This window comes from Scophthalmus maximus, chromosome 5, assembly GCF_022379125.1.
Source record: "Scophthalmus maximus strain ysfricsl-2021 chromosome 5, ASM2237912v1, whole genome shotgun sequence".
NCBI classification, from domain to species: domain Eukaryota; kingdom Metazoa; phylum Chordata; class Actinopteri; order Pleuronectiformes; family Scophthalmidae; genus Scophthalmus; species Scophthalmus maximus.
In genome coordinates this window covers 24,500,001-24,518,595 of record NC_061519.1, presented here as the reverse complement: position 1 = coordinate 24,518,595, position 18,595 = coordinate 24,500,001, and the positions used below count along the sequence as shown (strand labels likewise).

Sequence of the window (18,595 nt, the reverse complement as noted above, 5' to 3'; positions counted from 1 at the left end):
GTGATTTATGGGAATCTCCCGTCTGCCCGTCAGGTGATCATGGTAACCGGGGACCACCCAATCACAGCCAAGGCCATCGCTAAAGGTGTGGGCATCATCTCCGAGGGCAACGAGACGGTCGAAGACATCGCGGGGAGACTGAACATCCCTCTGAGCCAAGTCAACCCCAGGTGTGTGTGTGTGTGTGTGTGTGTGTGTGTTTGTGTCCGTGTCCGTGTCCGTGTCAGGAATAGTGCAACATTTTAGGAATTATGCTTATTTGAGATAAGAAGCTTAAGATCAGCCACCAGTTCCAAGAAATAGTCTGGCACATCAACACCCCCATAAAACCACATCATGTCATTGATACACTTTGGGGTTTTTTTATTATCCGGATTAAACAAACAAGATAAAACTCATTAATTACTGAGCCTTGGAGGTGCTGGGAGGCGGATTTTGTTTTCTTTTGGACAGAGTCAGGTTTGCCCCCCCCCCCCTCCATTTCAGTGTTAATGCTAAGCTTAGCAATTGGGCTGCTGCAGCTCCAGTTTCGCTGTGAACGGACAGAAATGAAGGTGGTATTAAATCTTCTCGTCCTACTCTGCTCAAAAAGAAAAAGAAAATAAGTGTATTTTCTAAAATGTCAAACTATTCCTCCAAGAACAAGTCCTTAAAATGTGAAAAAGGTTACGTTTCCTGGATAAACGTGTGTGTGTGTGTGTGTGTGTGTGTGCGAGTGTGTGTGTGTGAGAGAGAAAGAGAAAGAGACAGAAAGACTAACCTGGAAATGTCAATGCCCACCTTAGCATAATTGTCCCCAGTATCACTGAATCCTTCCTTCCTGTGTGTGTATTTGTGTGCGTGTGTGCGTGCATACTTCCCAGGGATGCCAAGGCCTGTGTGGTGCACGGCTCGGACCTAAAGGACATGAGCGCCGAGTACCTGGATGACCTGCTGAGGAACCACACTGAGATAGTGTTCGCTCGCACCTCTCCCCAGCAGAAGCTCATCATCGTGGAGGGCTGCCAGAGACAGGTCAATAGACAGGAGCGTGTGTGTGTGTGTGTGTGGGCCTCATTTGAATATTTTCTGAATAGTGATGTGCGTGTGTAAATGGCTGAATGTAAGCATTGGCATGTTTGTGATAAAGTCTGGATGAATGCTTGAACGTTTCTCTTTGTGTCCAAGTGTGCAGATACTTTGAAGTTCGGATGAAGTTGTGTGTGTGTGTGTGTGTGTGTGTGTGTGTGTGTGTGTGTGTGTGTGTGTGTGTGTGTGTGTGTGTGTGTGTGTGTGTGTGTGTGTGTGTGTGTGTGTGTGTGTGTGTGTGTGTGTGTGTGTGTGTCTGCCATTTAAAAGCTGAATGCATGTTTCTGTGTGTGTGTAAGTTTGTGTTAGTATATCTGGGTTATTTGTTAGAGCAGGTGGCTAAATAGATGAATACAGGCATTTTTGCAAGCGTGTGTATGTTCAAGTGTGTGTGTGCGTGCGTGCGTGCGTGCGTGCGTGTGTGTGTGTGTGTGTGTGTGTGCACACTCTGTTGAGGCTTATTCATGAGAATAGGGCTAACTAAAGGTGTGTATAATGCATATTATACAAACCATATATTAAACTCAAATTGAACCGTATGCCATAATGTATGCGCCGAGCTTTTGTGTGTGAAATGTCAGAAGGCCCATGTGTGTACGCACTTGCACACATCCCAATATAGTGAGGTCATGCATCAGTTCACCCCCGACTCTCACTCCATGTGACTGAATGATTACAACTCGATTCCATTTTTCATTTACTCTCCCCAGAGCTGCTTTGAAAAGACATTATTAAGACAGAGAGGGGAGGGGGGACGAGAGGGGAAGTGGAGACAGAGGAGCTTAAATCACAGTAGTTATCTTTCTTTTCTTGACACTTTTTTTATTCGCCGGTCCTCGCTGGGGGCGCAGGGGGCGATCGTGGCAGTGACGGGCGATGGTGTGAATGACTCTCCGGCCTTGAAGAAAGCCGACATCGGCGTTGCCATGGGGATCGCCGGCTCTGATGTATCCAAGCAGGCGGCTGACATGATCCTGCTGGATGACAACTTCGCCTCCATTGTCACCGGAGTGGAGGAGGGTAAGTGCGGGGCAATGACTGGAAGAAAGAAAGAAAGAAAGAAAGAAGAGAGACGGGGTGACAGGATGGACGAATGAAACAAGGGACTGATTAGGAGAGAGGGGAAGTCAAAGGGGAGGGGGAAGAAACGAGCCGCAGGAAAAAAAAGTGACAGGAAATTTAAGAACTATGAAATGAAGAAAAAAAATCAGCCAGGATGGTGACTGGAGATTATTTTTTAAATATAAACCTTCAAATTAAAAATGTGATACGAACATAATCGTTGCTGAAACCTTGGGACTGGAGTCACACTTCTGTCCCAAAACTTGGGACATTAACATATTAAGTCTTCGAGGAAAAGACATTAACATCTCAATCTGGCGCAATAATAAAGAGATAGGAGAACAGTGACCCGGCCTTACATATTTTATATTTATGTCTTGAAAGGACTCGGTTATCAAAAAGAAAAAACACAATTAACATTTTTAAATGTCATTATTTTACTCTCTAACATCAGGAAGAGACCGTATTCGAATGATATTACATTACCAATATCCAATATCTACTCACGCACAGCATCTCAGTATTAATAATATATGAATATAAATGTATCTCCCAGCTCTGCTTTGAAGTTTTCTTTCTTCTCTTTCTCTTTCTTTCTTTTCTTTTCAAATCGCCGCAGGTCGTCTCATCTTTGACAACCTGAAGAAGTCCATCGCGTACACGCTGACCAGCAACATCCCCGAGATCTCGCCCTTCCTCCTCTTCATCATCGCCAGCGTTCCTCTCCCCCTGGGGACGGTGACCATCCTCTGCATCGACCTTGGCACTGACATGGTGAGCAGTCGCGGGGGGGGGTGGGGGGGCTCTGACGCTTTGACTCCTTTAATTAGTCCCTCTGTCGACAATTCTAACGGCAGTTTTACCCCATTATCATAATCAATAGTTTTTGACTACGTATCTGAAAAATGACCACTTAATGGACTGCTGGAAAAAAAAACTTTTGTGTGAGCTCATAATTCGCTAATTGCTGAACACTAATTGCTCACTTTTCTCTCTGGCCTTCAGCATATCGCAGGAAGTCGCGAAAGCAAAAAACGACGACGTTTCAGATTCAGTATATCTATTGGGTGTATGTTGCAGTGTGCCTGACTAAATGTTTCATTGATTCCTATCGATGAACGATTGCTAATTATTAGCGTGCACCATAACTACAGACACACTATCGGTGACCACGGGCGTAGCACGGGGGGGGATAGCTACCCAGGGCCCAAGGGTTATAACAGTCTAAGTAATAGGTGGCATGAAAAAAATCAAGAATAGGCTGAATACATTGGTTGAGAGACTGAACTATGTGTTTCGAAAATTAGTGGAGGTTCTCCGAGGGCCCGCTCACCCCGTACAAAAGGCCCAAAATGGTTTTGTGCGCCCGTCACGACTCAGCATGAGAATCTGTCAGCTAATCTCCTGACAGGTGACTGTCATGTCTTCCCTCAAGAAAGTTAAGTCTGGGTCCCAGAAGAGAAGAGATAGAAAAGAAAGAGAGGGAAAAACAAACCCTTAATTGATTTCTTTCAAAAGAAAGGTGGCTAGCTTTTAGCAAACTCCTACTACGACAGCTAGCTTGCAGCTACCTAGCTGAGATCGACACAGCTGCTATTGCCAGCTAGCTAACTGTAACTTTTACTGCCTGAATACAATAGGAGTTAGCTAGCTAGTTACTATCAGTACACACACACAGTATCATAAATTCATCAGCATCATAGTTGCAAGGGGCCCACAGAGACGGCTTATGTGCAGGGCCCCAGAATTTGGTGCTACGCCCCTGTCGGTGACGAAACGCTAAATGGCGGGTTTAATTTGTTCCTTCTGTCAGTGGGAGAAATTCACTTTATTGGCTCACCGCCGCCGTCCATTTGTTTGAGTAGAACAAAGGCCGGGTGACACCTCACATACAGATTTTTCCATTTCGCAGCTCTGCCATTTTCAGATGCCAGTCTCTCCATTGTGTTCCCAGCAGCAACAAGAAAAGACTTGCTGGCACGCTTGCATGCCCGAGGGGCGTAATCCATCATTACAAAAAGAGGGAAAGGAAGCACACGATGAATGCGGCACATTCAAAAGGGACTCGCTCGCTTGTGTTCATTACTTTTAACTTTAATAATATTTTTTGGGGGGCTTCCTGCTCTCCGCCAACCAGACGTGATAGTGTGCGGCCCCCGAAAACTCTGGTGCTCATGAGCCAAAAGCCAAAAGTCCGGAGGGTCCTGATATTATCTCGCGTTGCGCCGCCAAGAAGCGCTTTGAAAACCTCCACGAGTCAAAGACAAAGAGGAACAGTCTGCTCGCGTCGTTAAATAAAAGCCCTTCCACTTATTTTACCCGGGCGACATTTGAAAAAAGAAAAGAAACTTCTGTGGTTTTTCCATCGGCGGGACAAATTGGTTTCGTGTTGACAAATATTTACTCGGCTGACGGAGATCACGGGGACGGCGCGGCGTTTACTGGCTTGCGTTTCTCTTCTAAGCCGCGACGATTGAAGCTTACAGGCGCCCTAATTCGTGCACCTATTTTGCATTCAAAAAAATAACACAATTCCCCTTCAAAGAGACTTGTCTGCGTGTACCGCAGTAGCCGCTGGTGGAGAGAACAGCTGGATGTCGGCTTTGAAGGGGAGCCCACGTTACAAACATATTGAAATATCCAATAAAGTGCCCTTAAAATAGAAAAAAAGTTTATAGTACAGTACATAAGTAAAAACATAATAATTTTTAAAACTGCAAATTGTCCCCCTGTGTCTGCTGGTGAGCTTGTTAACAGCTTGTTAACAGCTTAGTTCAACTCCGGGCTCCGGGCTCCGGGGCTCTGCTGAGATTTTAAGCGGTGACAAGGAGCACTCGGAGTCTGCTGTGATTATTTTTAGCCGGCACCGCCATGCGGAGAAGGGATGTGTGCGGGGGGAAAAAAGAAGATGTTTATCAAAGTGGCACACTTGAGAACGCTTCGAGACTGAAATTTGGATATCACACACACACACACACACTCACACACACACACTTTCAGAGGTGTGGGAAATCAATGCGGGCCACAGTCATATCCGTCTCCCTCTCCTTGTCTCACTTAAATCTGCCGTGCGGGTCAGACGGGGTGTAAAACCCCCAAACACACACGGATTTGTCGACAGTTGGAGCATGTGTTCGGTTTCACAGCGTGCCAGAAAATCCTCACCTCCAATCCCCCCCCCCCGAGTCGCAGAGATTTCCTGCCCCGAGTCACACATATTGCTCCGTTGCTTACCTGGTAAAAAAAAACCCCAGCCAATATAAGATCTTTATTACAGGGACCTCTCCACCCTCCCGCTTTTATGAGCATCTTGAAAGTCACTATCAGTCTCTCTCTCCTGTCTCTCTCTGTCTCCATCAATGTCACCGCTTCCTTTTTTTTTTTCTTCCTCCCCACCCCCTCTCCTCTCTTTGCCCCTTTTCCCGTCTTGTTCTCCCTCCAACCGGCGACTGAACGCTGAATTATATTAATAGAGCTGCGTCTAGTCTACCGAGGCCTTTTGCACCGACGCCGCGGAGACGAAATCCCGGCACGCCTACCGAACGGCGAGCGCAATGAGTTTGCATATGAGCTGATTCCCGTTCCTCTCCCCCCCCAGGTTCCAGCCATCTCATTGGCCTACGAGGCGGCGGAGAGCGACATCATGAAGCGCCAGCCGAGGAACCCGGCGACGGACAAGCTGGTCAACGAGCGTCTCATCAGCATGGCCTACGGACAGATAGGTTCGTCCCCTCCTCTGCGTCGCACAACCCCTCTGCTGTTGCACGTGAATCAGCGGGACAGGCCTCGTGTAGGGGAAGCTGTGGCGATGATAAACATCGCCGTGGTGGAAACATTAAAATGCGGACGTCCATCAGAAATTCCGGCGTCGCCTTTACAGCCTGTGCAAATGTTGAGGTCCCTCCAGTTAAGGACAATAGATCTACAGGTGAGCGGCAGCGGTCAGGAGCAGTGTCGCTCAATTTTCGCGTGATTGGCGTGTGACATTTACAACGTATCAATTCAATTGGAGCGCGCTGCTCTTTTCCTCCCAATCTTGGATGATTCACTGGTCGGAGCTTCACTTTGAACGCATGCTTCTTCTTTTCTTTTTAACCTCTGGTTTTATATGATGTGGGAATAGTGAAGAATCAAAGGCTGGCCCAATTTCATAGGCTGTTAAATAGGTCAAAATATGACGGGGGGGGGGGGGGGGGGGGGCTCCTTCCGTTGGAGGACAGTTTAAAGCCGAGCACGTTCAAAAACACAGGGGCTGCCGGGCGCAAAAAAAAAATTACTTTTGCAGGTCGCGTCAAATCACGTTCGCACACGGAGTTTTAAAAATCCGGAGTTTTAAAAATCCCCAAACGTCACAAGCGACCGCCAAGTGAGGAAAGAAGAAGTCAAAGGGCCAGCATCGGGGAAAACAGATGCAGCCAATTTCGTTCATCACCGACACAAGCGGTTCTTACGGTTTCAATTCAACAAACCTCGTGACTGAGACGAGTAATAAGCGTCGGCCTCCTCCTCCTCCTCCGACGATCGGCGCTCGTGGAGGTGTCGTGCTTGTGCAGACTCTTAACAATGAGACGCCCATCATGTTGAAAATCTTACACCCACTCTCGACAAAACTCTTTTGGCAACGTGACACTGAAACTCGCCACCGGCTATTATCGCTGTCTTCAGCCGTCTGGAGTCATTTGCTTACAAAATAGGATCATTGTGGTGGACCGAGGTCGGAAAACCTTTTTGATACATTAAGTCGCAACAACCGGGAGCATGAAGCGGATAATCTAGAGCTAATATGGACTCAAAATGTGAACTTAAGACGTAAATCAGGTTATTCCCCTAATTCCTGTAAATAAGTCATATTTAGATATTGGTGGTGTTCTATCCAATGGTACATGATTTACACAGCGGTCATGTATCAACCCGCCCACTAGCTGAGCACACCCATCGATCGCAGAATTAATTTGTAGCACCGAAACAGACAAGCAGTTTGATAATTACAAACGATAGATACCTGAATATTGTGTGTGTGTTTATATATAGAAGTTATTTCAGAGGAAATTCCACTGGAGACCGAGAACTGCTTATAATCTCAACATAACTAACTACACTCTAACTAAAAGAGATAATAGAACTTTTGTTTATAACCAGTTGATTACATACAAGCTCTCCAGGTAACGTCCCACTCAATTATTTGCGAAATTACAGACCCATTAAAACAAATGATTCCCATAAAGTGCAATATAACGTTTAGATGACACTGAAACTAAAGGAATAGACAATGACTTTTCCTTGATTCTTTATTAATGTGCGCCCAAATGTCTTAACAACAGGTATGATCCAGGCTCTGGGAGGTTTCTTCACCTACTTTGTGATTTTGGCCGAGAACGGCTTCATCCCCAAAACGCTGGTGGGCATCCGCGTCAACTGGGACGACCGCGATGTCAACGACCTGGAGGACACCTATGGCCAGCAGTGGGTAAGGAGCAGGGACCACGAAGAACCAACGCATCCTTCGAATATTGCCGCTCTTGTAGATGGAATAAATAGTGTGTGTGTGTGTGTGTGTGTGTGTGTGTGTGTGTGTGTGTGTGTGTGTGTGTGTGTGTGTGTGTGTGTGTGTGTGTGTGTGTGTGTGTCTGTGTGTGTCTGTGTGTGTCTGTTTGTGTGTGTGTGTGTGTGTGTGGTGTGTGTGTGTGTGTGTGTGTGTGTGTGTGTGTGGTGTGTGTGTGTGTGTGTGTGTGTGTGTGTCGACCCGACAGACCTACGAGCAGAGGAAGATCATCGAGTTCACCTGCCACACCTCCTTCTTCGCCAGCATCGTGGTTGTGCAGTGGGCCGACCTGATCATCTGCAAGACCCGGAGGAACTCCCTCTTTCAGCAGGGCATGAAGTAATTGAGTTAGGAAGGAAGGAATGTCAGGAAGGAGGCGAGGGTGCATAGAAGGATGTAGGAAGGCAGGAATAGAAGTGGACGTTTCGGTCCGACCTCGTCCCGTCTCTGACTCGTTCCCGTCTTCTGCCCGACAGGAACCGGATCCTGATCTTCGGCCTCTTCGTTGAGACGGCTCTAGCGGCCTTCCTCTCCTACTGCCCCGGAATGGACGTCGCCCTGCGCATGTACCCCCTGAAGTACGTCTCCACTGAACTGACATTAGCCTCTTAAAAGGGGGGCTGCCCATTAGGCCGTCGCACTTGACTTTTTGAAAGAAGTCTGTGCTCTTCTTAAACACCACTTGTTATCTATAGTGTTCAAAAATGACTGCAATGAATATAATAATTCTCTCTCTTGCAACCCTGTTATACTCTTCTTTTTCTTTTTTTTTCTTCCTCTCAGGTTCATGTGGTGGTTCTGTGCCTTCCCATACAGTCTCCTCATCTTCATTTATGATGAGGTCCGTAAATTCATTCTGCGGAGGTCCCCCGGAGGTAAGCACTTATTAAAAGGGAAAGCAAGATTAAAAGGTTTCAACCTTATTTGTCTTGTTAATGAGCTCGACGAAAAGGCGGCGGGGGGGGGGGGGGGGGGGGGGGGGGGGGGGGGGGCCAGAGTGATGGTGTAGCGTCCCCACTGTTCTTTGATGAGGATAAAGATCTTAAAAGTGAAGACGATCCACTCCTTTAAGGACACACTGCTGGAAAAAGTCCTGAGCTGAGTAAGCATTTGATAAACTGAGATTTAAAAAAAAAAAAAAGGAAAGTACGTGCACATTCCAATATTACAAAACAATGTTGGGAGCAATTATGGATGACGGCAAGCTTTAATTTTGGGGTTTCAGGTTTCAAACTTGGTGCGTTTTTAATGATGCAAATGTATTTTTGTCGTGCAGAATCTAAGTCTAGTCTCTGGCGTTTTTATAATAATTACAAAATAGGAACTCACCTACAAGTTAATCTCGCACTCAACCAGGAGGCTTTTGGCCCTAACCCTCAGCAAAAATGCAGTAGGAATCCATCCGGCGTCCCGCGGAACAAAAGCCACTCAATGCTAAACAATTCTCCAGCTTTTCAAAGCTGCAGCCTCCGCAACACTTGACTGATTACTTTGTTTGTCTACCGGGTTTGTTTTTCTGACAAAATGGCATTTACTGTAATTGCACTGTTGCCTGGCGGTCTGCTTGAGTTATGTTCAGTAAGTGGAGGATGGAAGGAAAAAAAAACAGCTAATGAAGACGAAAATATCCATTCTTGGCCCTGTGTTACTTTTAAAAACATCTAGCTCATTAACATGACGGGCTTAAAAACAACTTTGACGGTAAAGATTAGGGCGGCAACTAACGATTATTTTCATTATGGATTAATCTGACGATTATTTTTCATTATGGATTAATCTGACGATTATTTTTCACTATGGATTAATCTGACGATTATTTTCTTGATTAATCGATTATGTTCAGTTAACATAATAATAACACGTGTTTGGTCCATAAAATGGTAAAAGAAATGTTGATCGTGTTTCCCCAAACCCCCAAGATCATGTTTTGTTTTGTCCACAAGCCAAAGATATTTAGACTGTCATACAGGAGCAAAGAAACCAGAGAATATTCACATTTAAAAAGCTGAAATCAGAGAACTTTGACTTATAAAAACTACTTAATCGATTATCAAACTAGTTGCCGATTAATTTAGTCGATCGATTAAATCGATTAACTGTTGCAGCCCTAGTAAGGATCTTTAGCAGTGTGCGGCATGTGAGATGACAAACTCAATGTAGGCAGAAATCTTTTTTTTGACTCGGCCAACTTGTGAGCAAATGTAAACCTTGCACCAGGTAACAGATCGCCAACTGAAATGCCGGCAAATGACGAGAAAAGGAAATGAAAGCATGGCTGATGAAGGCACTTATGGAGATCTGCCCCCCAAAGATCACACACACACACACACACACACACACACACACACACACACATGAGATGGACACAATATACAACGGCTCAAAAATCTGTTCACCGGCCGCGGCCTTCCGGGGCTGATGAGGGGCAAGACACGAGGAGACGAATACATTTATAGTGACAGTTAATCATTCCTGTTAATCTGTGCGTCACGGGCCGCTGATCGGCGTCTCGGTGTTATAAGGGGGGATTCATTTGGACAATGTGCGGAGACAAAGGCGACGGAGATGAATACAAATACAGCGATACAAAAAGGATATTGTGAAAGATTGCTCATCTGTCGTTTTCTTCCCTTTCATCTTATTCTAATTTGTTGTCTCTCTCTCGCTCTCTCTCTCTCTTCCAGGTTGGGTGGAGCAAGAGTCATATTATTAAAATTCATAAAACGTCCATTTGAATTCCACGTTTGTGTGTGTGTGAGTGCATATGTGTGTTAGTGAGGGTAGAACCATATGTGTATGTGTGTGTGTGTTTGCGTGTGTCTGTCTGTCAGTTGTAATATTGCATGGATCGGTTCACAAATCTGATTATCCCCCCCCAAAAAATACTGCTGAAAATATGCTTTTGATTGTACTTTCAGCTTCTTTTTTTTCTCAAAAAAACATTTGCAGCAGAACAGTGCTAACGCACACCTTTGTGCCTTACACACACACAGTAATACCAAAATGATGTATCGTGGCCTGTTGGGCTGTAGGAATACCAAATGTCGTTCATCTGATGAAATGTACCAAATAAAATGGATTCCACAAATATCCCTGACCTCTGATCCAGTTATTATTCATTAGTTTGTGCTCAGTATCATTTCATATTGCTAATTCTTGCTCATTGTTGCTTTTGGCTTAGTTGACGGTGACGACTAAAACTGGAAGAAGATACCAGATTTTAACATGAACAGCACCATAGGTACCAATAAGTGTATGTTTTCCAAACTCCATATTATTTCCCACTGTTTACTGTTACTGTATTTGAAATTTGAATACCTTTTTAATCATATTTCTCCTTTAATTTGACTTTGTGCCTGCGCTTTGTACGTGTGTCGACCATTTGGTGCCACATTTTGCTACACAGACTCACATTGGCCACACTGAAAGGCGGATTAATCATTCATGTAGATACATCAGTCGATAAATATAGCAGTACCAGCATGCTGGCTTCAAATGTAGAATGTCCTGCTCAGTATATATGTCGGCAAACATTTATTCACGCCCTTGTGAAAAAATGTTGGGCAAATACAGATACTGTTATCAAAGTTTTAAGAAAACTAAAATATCAATATTGGTATCAGCCTCAGGAATTCAGAATCTTTTCTGGTTCTTCCAATGCCAATATTTTCCTGACCTCATCATCTCATAATCTTACTGTTGAAAAAGTTGAGGGGGGGGGGGGGGGGGGGGGGGGGAAGCAAGCACAGGCAGAAAAACATGGTTTTTGGTTAATAAATAAAACAAAAAAATTGAAATTCTAATTCTACATTTCACTAAACATGACATTTATCTTAAAATATAAATTTATTTATTTATTTTGTCAAATTTGAAAAGGGAAGTGACAGTAATTTTTTGCACAGGCTCCCTTTGACTTACCAAAAAGCAGAGTAATTTGCAGTGTAGTATGAAGATATAGTAAAAAAAAAAAAGTGAAAGAAAGAAAGAAACAAAAAGTTGTAATTTCCTAATCTTACTGTTAAAAAAGTTGAAAGGGAGAAAAAAAGGTAGCACAGGCAGCAAAGCATTTCCCTCGCAACTTGTTCAGAAATCTTTAAAACTATAGTTAATAAATAAAACAAAAAAATTAAATTGTAATTCTATATTTCACTAAACATGATATATATACATCTTAAAGAAATAAATAAATCTGTATTTATTTATTTTGTCGAATCTGAAAAGGGGAGTGACGGTAAGTTCCTCTACTAGCTCCCCTTTAATCAAAAAAGAAATGCAGAATAATTTGCAGTGCAATATAAAGATATGGACACAAATAAAAGAAAGCGAAAGAAAGAAAAGTTGTAATAAAATTATAAATGGCTCGATTCACCTCACCGTGACCGACGGTGACCTTCTGAAGTCAGCCCGCCCCCCGGGCGGCGACAACAACATCCGCCTGCGTCACTTCCGTCCGCTGCTCGTCAAACATGGCGCTGCTCCTAAGGTCAGTACATCTGTGCTTACACGACAGTTGGCCTCAGCGAAAAGTCTTTTTTTGCGTCGTTTTCACGTGTTGTCGTTTCAAACAGACACGTTCATCACATTGTGTCGTTGCCGGCTGAGATAACGCGACGTTGCGTGACGTCACCCACAGCTTCGTTATCGTACCGTGTCGAAAAAAAGCCGCGACGCAATGCTAGCTGACATTAGCTAGCGGGCTAGCCGCTGTCGGGTACGTTCGAAGGCGAACAGAAAGTGGACTTTGCCTCTCATTGTTATCATTATTATTATCATTATTATTGATGAGGGACTGTTACTTATGTACTCGCCACATTTACTCTTCTCTCGTGTTGTTTGACACGAACTGAACCCGCCGTCTCTGTAGTCGGAGGGTTTAGCCTGGAGTTAGCTTGTAGTTAGCTTGTAGTTAGCTTGTAGTTAGCTGACATGTCGGTGTCACTGGACCCGTCGTGTCTCCACCGACAGATTATTAACAGTTGTGGGAGGTCCAATGAACTTTGTCCACTCGATCTAAGAACAGCAACTGTCTTATCGCACCGATGCTTATCACCGCCGCTGTGAGTTGGTTTCTCCGTTAGCATGGTAGCTAGCGACCTAGCTCACCTTCCTCTTGTGACATGTTCTCCTTGATCGCACTGATCCAGGTTGCTCAGAACGGGGACGAGCACACATGTAGACTTGCATCGGTTTGGTTTTATATATAATCCGCTGAATACTTCACCAGTAAATATATTCAAATTTGTGTGCAAAGGTTTAAGGCACTAAAAGGAAAGTGAAGATGTTGTCAAATTTAATGCCTTGGCTAGTTTCTTATTTGTCAACGTCAAACAAAGTAAAAGCATGAACAAAAAAAATAGTGAAACCAATATTTGATGTGACCACATTTTGCGCTGAAGAAACCAACCTGTTCGCCGAGTGCAGTTTTTCAAGGTGGTGGGGAGGAAGGTCGTTCCAAACATCCTGGAGATCTTGGCACAGTCTGTCTTTGGATGAATGATGAGTTCCAGTATAGTCTCGGAACTCGGACCCCGTAGGGTTGGAACGTGGGGTCAGTCTCTGTTCAGTCTCTTTTAACATAATCCCAGTCCGACTGCACCGTGTTGAGATCAGATCTCTGTGGGGACCACACTCCTCGTCCCGCGTCGTTTCTCTCACGATAGTTCTTCATGTGACCGGCTGCATGTTCGCCGTTTGTTAAGCCACAGAAATCGTCTTCCGATCGCACTCCTCCCCTGATGGATACGGACCTCAGCATCTGAAGAGCCTACAACTTTTAATCCGTACGGGATATTATCTCCGGCAAGCGTTAGAAATATGTCCTAGCAATTGCTCTTGCTCTGTAGGCCGCGTCAATATCAATAATTTATGTAATTAGTCACAGTGTGAAACTCATGAATTCATCAACAGATGCATTTATCGGGAATATTCCCTCTCTTGTTTCGGTGTTTGTGTCTCTGATGCTGGATGATTTCTCACTGTGTTCTGTTGTCAAACACTTGAAACGGTCCTATTAATACAAATTATTTGTAAGTTCAAACTTTTTGTGTGCAATATATGTTTTCACCAGAGACATTGAAACTCTGAGAGCAATTCTTACTTTTTTTTTTAACACTTTCTTTCTTGTCTTGTGTCTCTAGGACGTTCGTCCGTCAGGGTGTCTGTCTCGCCAGGCCACAGTGCGGTGTCCTCTACAGACAGTGAGTTGTGTGTGTGTGAGCGAAAAGACTTGTTATCATTTATGTATTCATGCTGCTCCTCCCCCCAAAAGCCAACTCTCTCTCTCTTCACCCCACAGTGCCGCTCCAATGGGAACCACGGCGAAGGAGGAGATGAACAAGTTCTGGGCCAAAAATACCAAATTAAACCGACCCATGTCCCCACATGTCACCATCTACAAGTACGTACTGTGTGTGTGTGTGTGTGTGTGTGTGTGTGTGTGTGTGTGTGTGTGTGTGTGTGTGTGTGTGTGTGTGTGTGTGTGTGTGTGTGTGTGTGTGTTGTTCAGAAATTAATCTCACCATGATGACTCAGTTGTTTGTGTTTTTTTTTTATAATTCTGGCTTCATATTTTCAAAGACAAAAAAAAAAGTTTCCCTGAAGCACATTATCAGTGTTGGAAATTATATTTTGCCGTTCAGATCCTCTCAGTCGTTTAATGCTTTAATAAAAGCAGCAGGACAAGACGCAGTTACCAGAGATTTTTTTATGCCTTTTGGATACATGCGGTGCAATAATGTTCAGTGATATACTGTCAGGCAGTTATTAGAATATTCAAATCTGAGGTGAAGAAGGTATTCCTCACCTCGCTCTGTCTTGATTTATTTATTCTCTTTTATCTTTTTTTTGTGGGATTATTTTTTATGGCTAATCTGTTTCTGGGAACGTTGTCTCAGGTATTTTCAGTACTTAACCTTTGGTTTGTCGAAACATCGATGGTCTAGTAATTTAAATTAGATTTCTGGTCCGTACCAAAGATCAAAAAAAGTGTCATGATGCATGATGTTCCCAAAAAACCCTCCCTGCCCCGGTCAGCGTGGTGTTTTTTAACTCTCAGAATCATGACGTCATTAAACAGATGGAATGGCTCCTCAGGGTGTTTAGACTATAATCTAAGACTATGACGTCCAGAGACGGTGACCTGACTTGCCAAAGATAAGACGACTTGTTGTGGACCTGTTCCTCCCTCTGGTCCCTTTCTTGGCAACGTGACATCTCAGGAAACGCTTTGAGGGAAATTCTGCAAATTTGAACCAAAAACTATCACCTCAACTCATAGGATTAACTTTTTAGTCACTGTGACCTCTCAAAACACACTTTTGACCAGAACTCAAGAAATAATGCTAAATTATGATAAACCATTGGTCAATTGTCTTTTTGGGAAAGAAAATGATAAAGTGATGACATTGTACATCCGAAGGGTCGAAGGTTAACTTCACTGTGATGTAATGTTCTGCAAAAAAAATCTTTATTTAACTTCAGGAACAGATATTCCCTGTAACTTGATTGGTTGTGGTATTTCTAGTTAACACTCAGGTTGCAGTTCATGAAAGGTCAATGCTCCGACCTGTGTGTTTGTTTACATAAATTACATAAATTATATATATTATATTGTAAACATGTTATGTGTTTTCTTTGTGTTTCAGATGGTCCGTCCCCATGGTGATGTCCATCACACACAGAGGAACTGGTGTGGGGCTCAGCGGAGGTAACGCTCTTCATTTTCTCTTTGTCATCCCTCAATAACATCATAGTCAGTGAATAGTCGTCTGTTTTCCTTCTGCAGTTTTTGTCCTTGAACTGCTCACGTTCAAATCATAATGTGTGTGTGTGTGTTTGTGTTTGAGCCCTTTTGTTGTTTTTTTCTTTTCTTTTCTTTTGTTATTCTGTGAAGCCGTTCCGTCGGCTTTTTGATTGACCCTGAAAATCGCCTCGGGCGCATTTTTAGTCCATCACTATCGATTTCTGCTGAGAGCGTTTACGGGCATTATTGGGAAGAGGAAAAAAAACTCCCGTTGTTCAATACAATTCAACCCGTTGCAAAGTGGAAAATGAAGTCCAGGGCTGGGCCGCTAACAGCTTTCAGCCATTTGTCACTGAGCCTATATGTTCCTGTGACGTCGTACGTCAGCAGCGTTGACCTTGGCGTGTCACGGGCTGTTGTTTTCTGCTTGCGTGTCAGTGTGTTCAATACGGGTCACGGCCCTGAGCCGCCTGTTGCACTCCATAACCGCCACTTCATCAAAATCTCATGTGGTTAATCACCGTTTTTTTCTCTCACTCATTTATTTGTATTTTTGGAAATTTTAAAATGCATCTGGAATTTTAAAAAATCAAATTAGGGAGTTTTAAAAAGTTTAATTTTAAAGGGTTTTTTTTTGTTTTTTTACACATACAGTAAGGGTAGACTGATTATAAGAACCCCTCCAGTCACGTTTTAAGTACATCAAAATAATCTGCTATGCCTAATATTTAGTTTAGCGTTGTTTACCCCCCCAAAAGGAAAAAAAACTCTCTCAGGTGGGGATGGAAACCAACCACTCTCTCTCCCTCATTGAGGAATTCTGAGACTATGAACTCATGATATGCAATCAACAAAGGCCCCGCCCACCACAGCTGCTCACGCTAGGTTGACTGGTGGAAGAATGTTGTGCAACAAGATGGTTAGAGGCAACGTCGGCGAGATTCAGCCATAAAACTTTTAATTCTAACGCTAACTGTCTGCTGACACACCTGTTATATCGGTTTCAAACATCAGTTATCGTTCTCTTTGATTAGTAATGATCGTATCGGTATCGGCCCGGAGGAGGACGTAGTATTAGTCGACCCCTTAAACCCCTGTTTAATCAAAGAGCCGTTGTCAAGATGTCCAGACAGATTGTACCAGTGTTTTTGATTGATCGTGTTCATTTCTTGTCGAAGTGCAAGCATAAGCATAACAGATCTTTGTTTTACACATTCCATTTCACACACACACACTCACACACCTTGTCCTGTCTCCGTTCTCATTTGCTTCTTGTCCACGTGCAGCTATCTCGGCCTTTGCGCTGGCGGCGATGGTGTTGCCGGGCGGCTTCCCCGGCTACCTGGACCTGATCCACTCGCTGTCCGTCGGCCCCTTCCTCATCGGGCTGGCCAAGTTCGGCATCTCCTTCCCAGTGTCTTATCACACCCTCAACGGCATCCGCCACTTGGTGAGACTCAATCGTTTTCTTAATTTATTTACTTACATATTTAGATCATAATCTTTGGTCATTTGTTGCAGTTTATTTTTTAGATGTGAATTTGAATAATGTGTCCCATTTTTATTCTTTTTTTTGTCAGGTTTGCTTATTTTTACCGTTTTAATAGAGAAGTGATGATATTTGCCGGCATTTATTAACTGACGATATCTCTCATACTAAATTGTTTTTCCCCTCTTCTCTTCTCTCTTTTTTTAAAATTTGTTTATTGTCATTATTATTATTTAAATCAGTACTGGGACATCGGGAAGGGCTTCAAAATCCCTGAGGTCTACCGCTCCGGCTACACGGTTATCGTCCTGTCCGTCATCGCCTCCGTAGCCCTGGCTTCCCTCTGAGCGCGGCAGGAGAGAGAGCGGCGGCAGCGGCGGTCGTTGAAGGGAATGCGGACTTGGATGCACACGGATGAAGTTTTTGCGTATATATGTTCTGTTCTGGCTCCGTTAAGTAAAAGTAATAAATAAAGAATTATATTGTGCTTTACGCGAGAGGCTGCTGCTGTGATGTTTTGTCCCTTTTGAGCTTTGGGGGTCATCAAAGTGCAAATGTGACCTAGTTTATTTTGGCGATGTGAACAACAAACCAACCACCAGCGGCCAAAATTAGAAATGTCCCACGTGTTCTGTCCCTTATGTAATTTGTCTAATGTTGCTGTGACGTCAAAATCAGTAATCACTTCAGCATGTACGCTGCCAGGCCCCCGACCAGTGAGCCTGTCTTGATTTGATTTCCCTTTCTCCCTCCCTCCCTCCCTGTGTTTGTGTCTGGGCAGCGGCTTGTTTACTGTCGGCTGTCATTCATATTTTACCTTCTCCCGGCTGCACCTGCTCACATGCATTTTTTAAAAACGTCGGGGGAAAAGAGCGGTGGCTGAAATGCGGAAGAGGCAGTTGAGCTCAGCCCAGTGGTGGGAGCTGCGGATGTTGAACGGGGGGGGGGGCTCCTCCGCCGGCAGCGCTGCCTCCAGGCCCTTTCACTTTTCCCCGCTGAGACGCACAGGAGCCTGTACACGCTTTCGTACCTGAGCAGCTCTCGTCCTGCAGTGTGAATGAAAGCAAACCCGTGTCGTGGTGTCAGATCCAACTCCCATTTATGTAGGTTGTACAGTAACAAGTGCACGTGGGGGGGAGAAACAGCGATAAACTGTTCTGAGGAGGGGGAGGCAGCACCCAAACTGTTTTGTACCAGCTGGTTTTTCGAAAATGTGTCTGTTTGGATCAACCAAACTTCCTCTTGAGGGGGAAAATAAAAAAAACAACACAAAGGGGTTTATCCTTTGGCTCCCGGTGGCTTCGGAAGGGAAGAGTGCTTGTCAGGCTGCATTTGCTTTCACTCCACATTTCCGCTTTGCTGCTGAGGAAAATGAATTTTGCGCGTCGCACGCGTGTGATCAAACGTATTGTTTATGGAGCACGCGGCAAAACTGTCAACAACTGTCTGGTTTCATAAATACGCGAGTAAAATAAAAAAAAATAAAAAAGCTTTTGATTGTGTCACGTTCCCCCTCCTCGTAAGTCGTCGCCGGGATGAGCGTTTCTATATTTATCGGTTACCTAGCTCGACATAAAAAAAAATTGACATCAACCATTGCAACATTCGCTTTTTGTGTGTGACTTTTTTGTTGTTTCGAATAACAGTGAATTTAATTTCCCTGCATTGAGCTGATCCACATTACAGCCGGAGA

The 18,595-nt window shown here is 44.2% G+C and overlaps 2 protein-coding genes across 3 annotated transcripts in view; both read left to right on the top strand.

The window, feature by feature from the left end:
- atp1a2a (ATPase Na+/K+ transporting subunit alpha 2a) overlaps positions 1-10,762 on the top strand; it is a 41,060-nt gene extending 30,298 nt beyond the window's left edge. For both annotated transcript variants that reach the window (XM_035634449.2, XM_035634448.2), the window contains exons 15-24: positions 34-170; positions 864-1,014; positions 1,920-2,088; positions 2,750-2,904; positions 5,729-5,852; positions 7,452-7,597; positions 7,881-8,011; positions 8,149-8,250; positions 8,456-8,547; positions 10,357-10,762. In XM_035634449.2, coding sequence (XP_035490342.1) covers positions 34-170; positions 864-1,014; positions 1,920-2,088; positions 2,750-2,904; positions 5,729-5,852; positions 7,452-7,597; positions 7,881-8,011; positions 8,149-8,250; positions 8,456-8,547; positions 10,357-10,385 — 1,236 coding nt within the window. In that variant the 3' untranslated portion in view covers positions 10,386-10,762. The remainder of the gene's footprint in view (positions 1-33; positions 171-863; positions 1,015-1,919; positions 2,089-2,749; positions 2,905-5,728; positions 5,853-7,451; positions 7,598-7,880; positions 8,012-8,148; positions 8,251-8,455; positions 8,548-10,356) is intronic.
- A 1,314-nt stretch (positions 10,763-12,076) lies between these two features.
- On the top strand, positions 12,077-17,394 carry sdhc (succinate dehydrogenase complex, subunit C, integral membrane protein). The gene is made up of 6 exons (XM_035633463.2): positions 12,077-12,155; positions 13,810-13,869; positions 13,968-14,069; positions 15,316-15,377; positions 16,700-16,863; positions 17,145-17,394. The coding sequence occupies exons 1-6, from the start codon at positions 12,139-12,141 to the stop codon at positions 17,247-17,249; spliced, it is 510 nt and encodes a 169-aa protein (XP_035489356.1). The 5' UTR covers positions 12,077-12,138; the 3' UTR covers positions 17,250-17,394.
- The last annotated feature ends 1,201 nt before the right edge of the window (positions 17,395-18,595 follow it).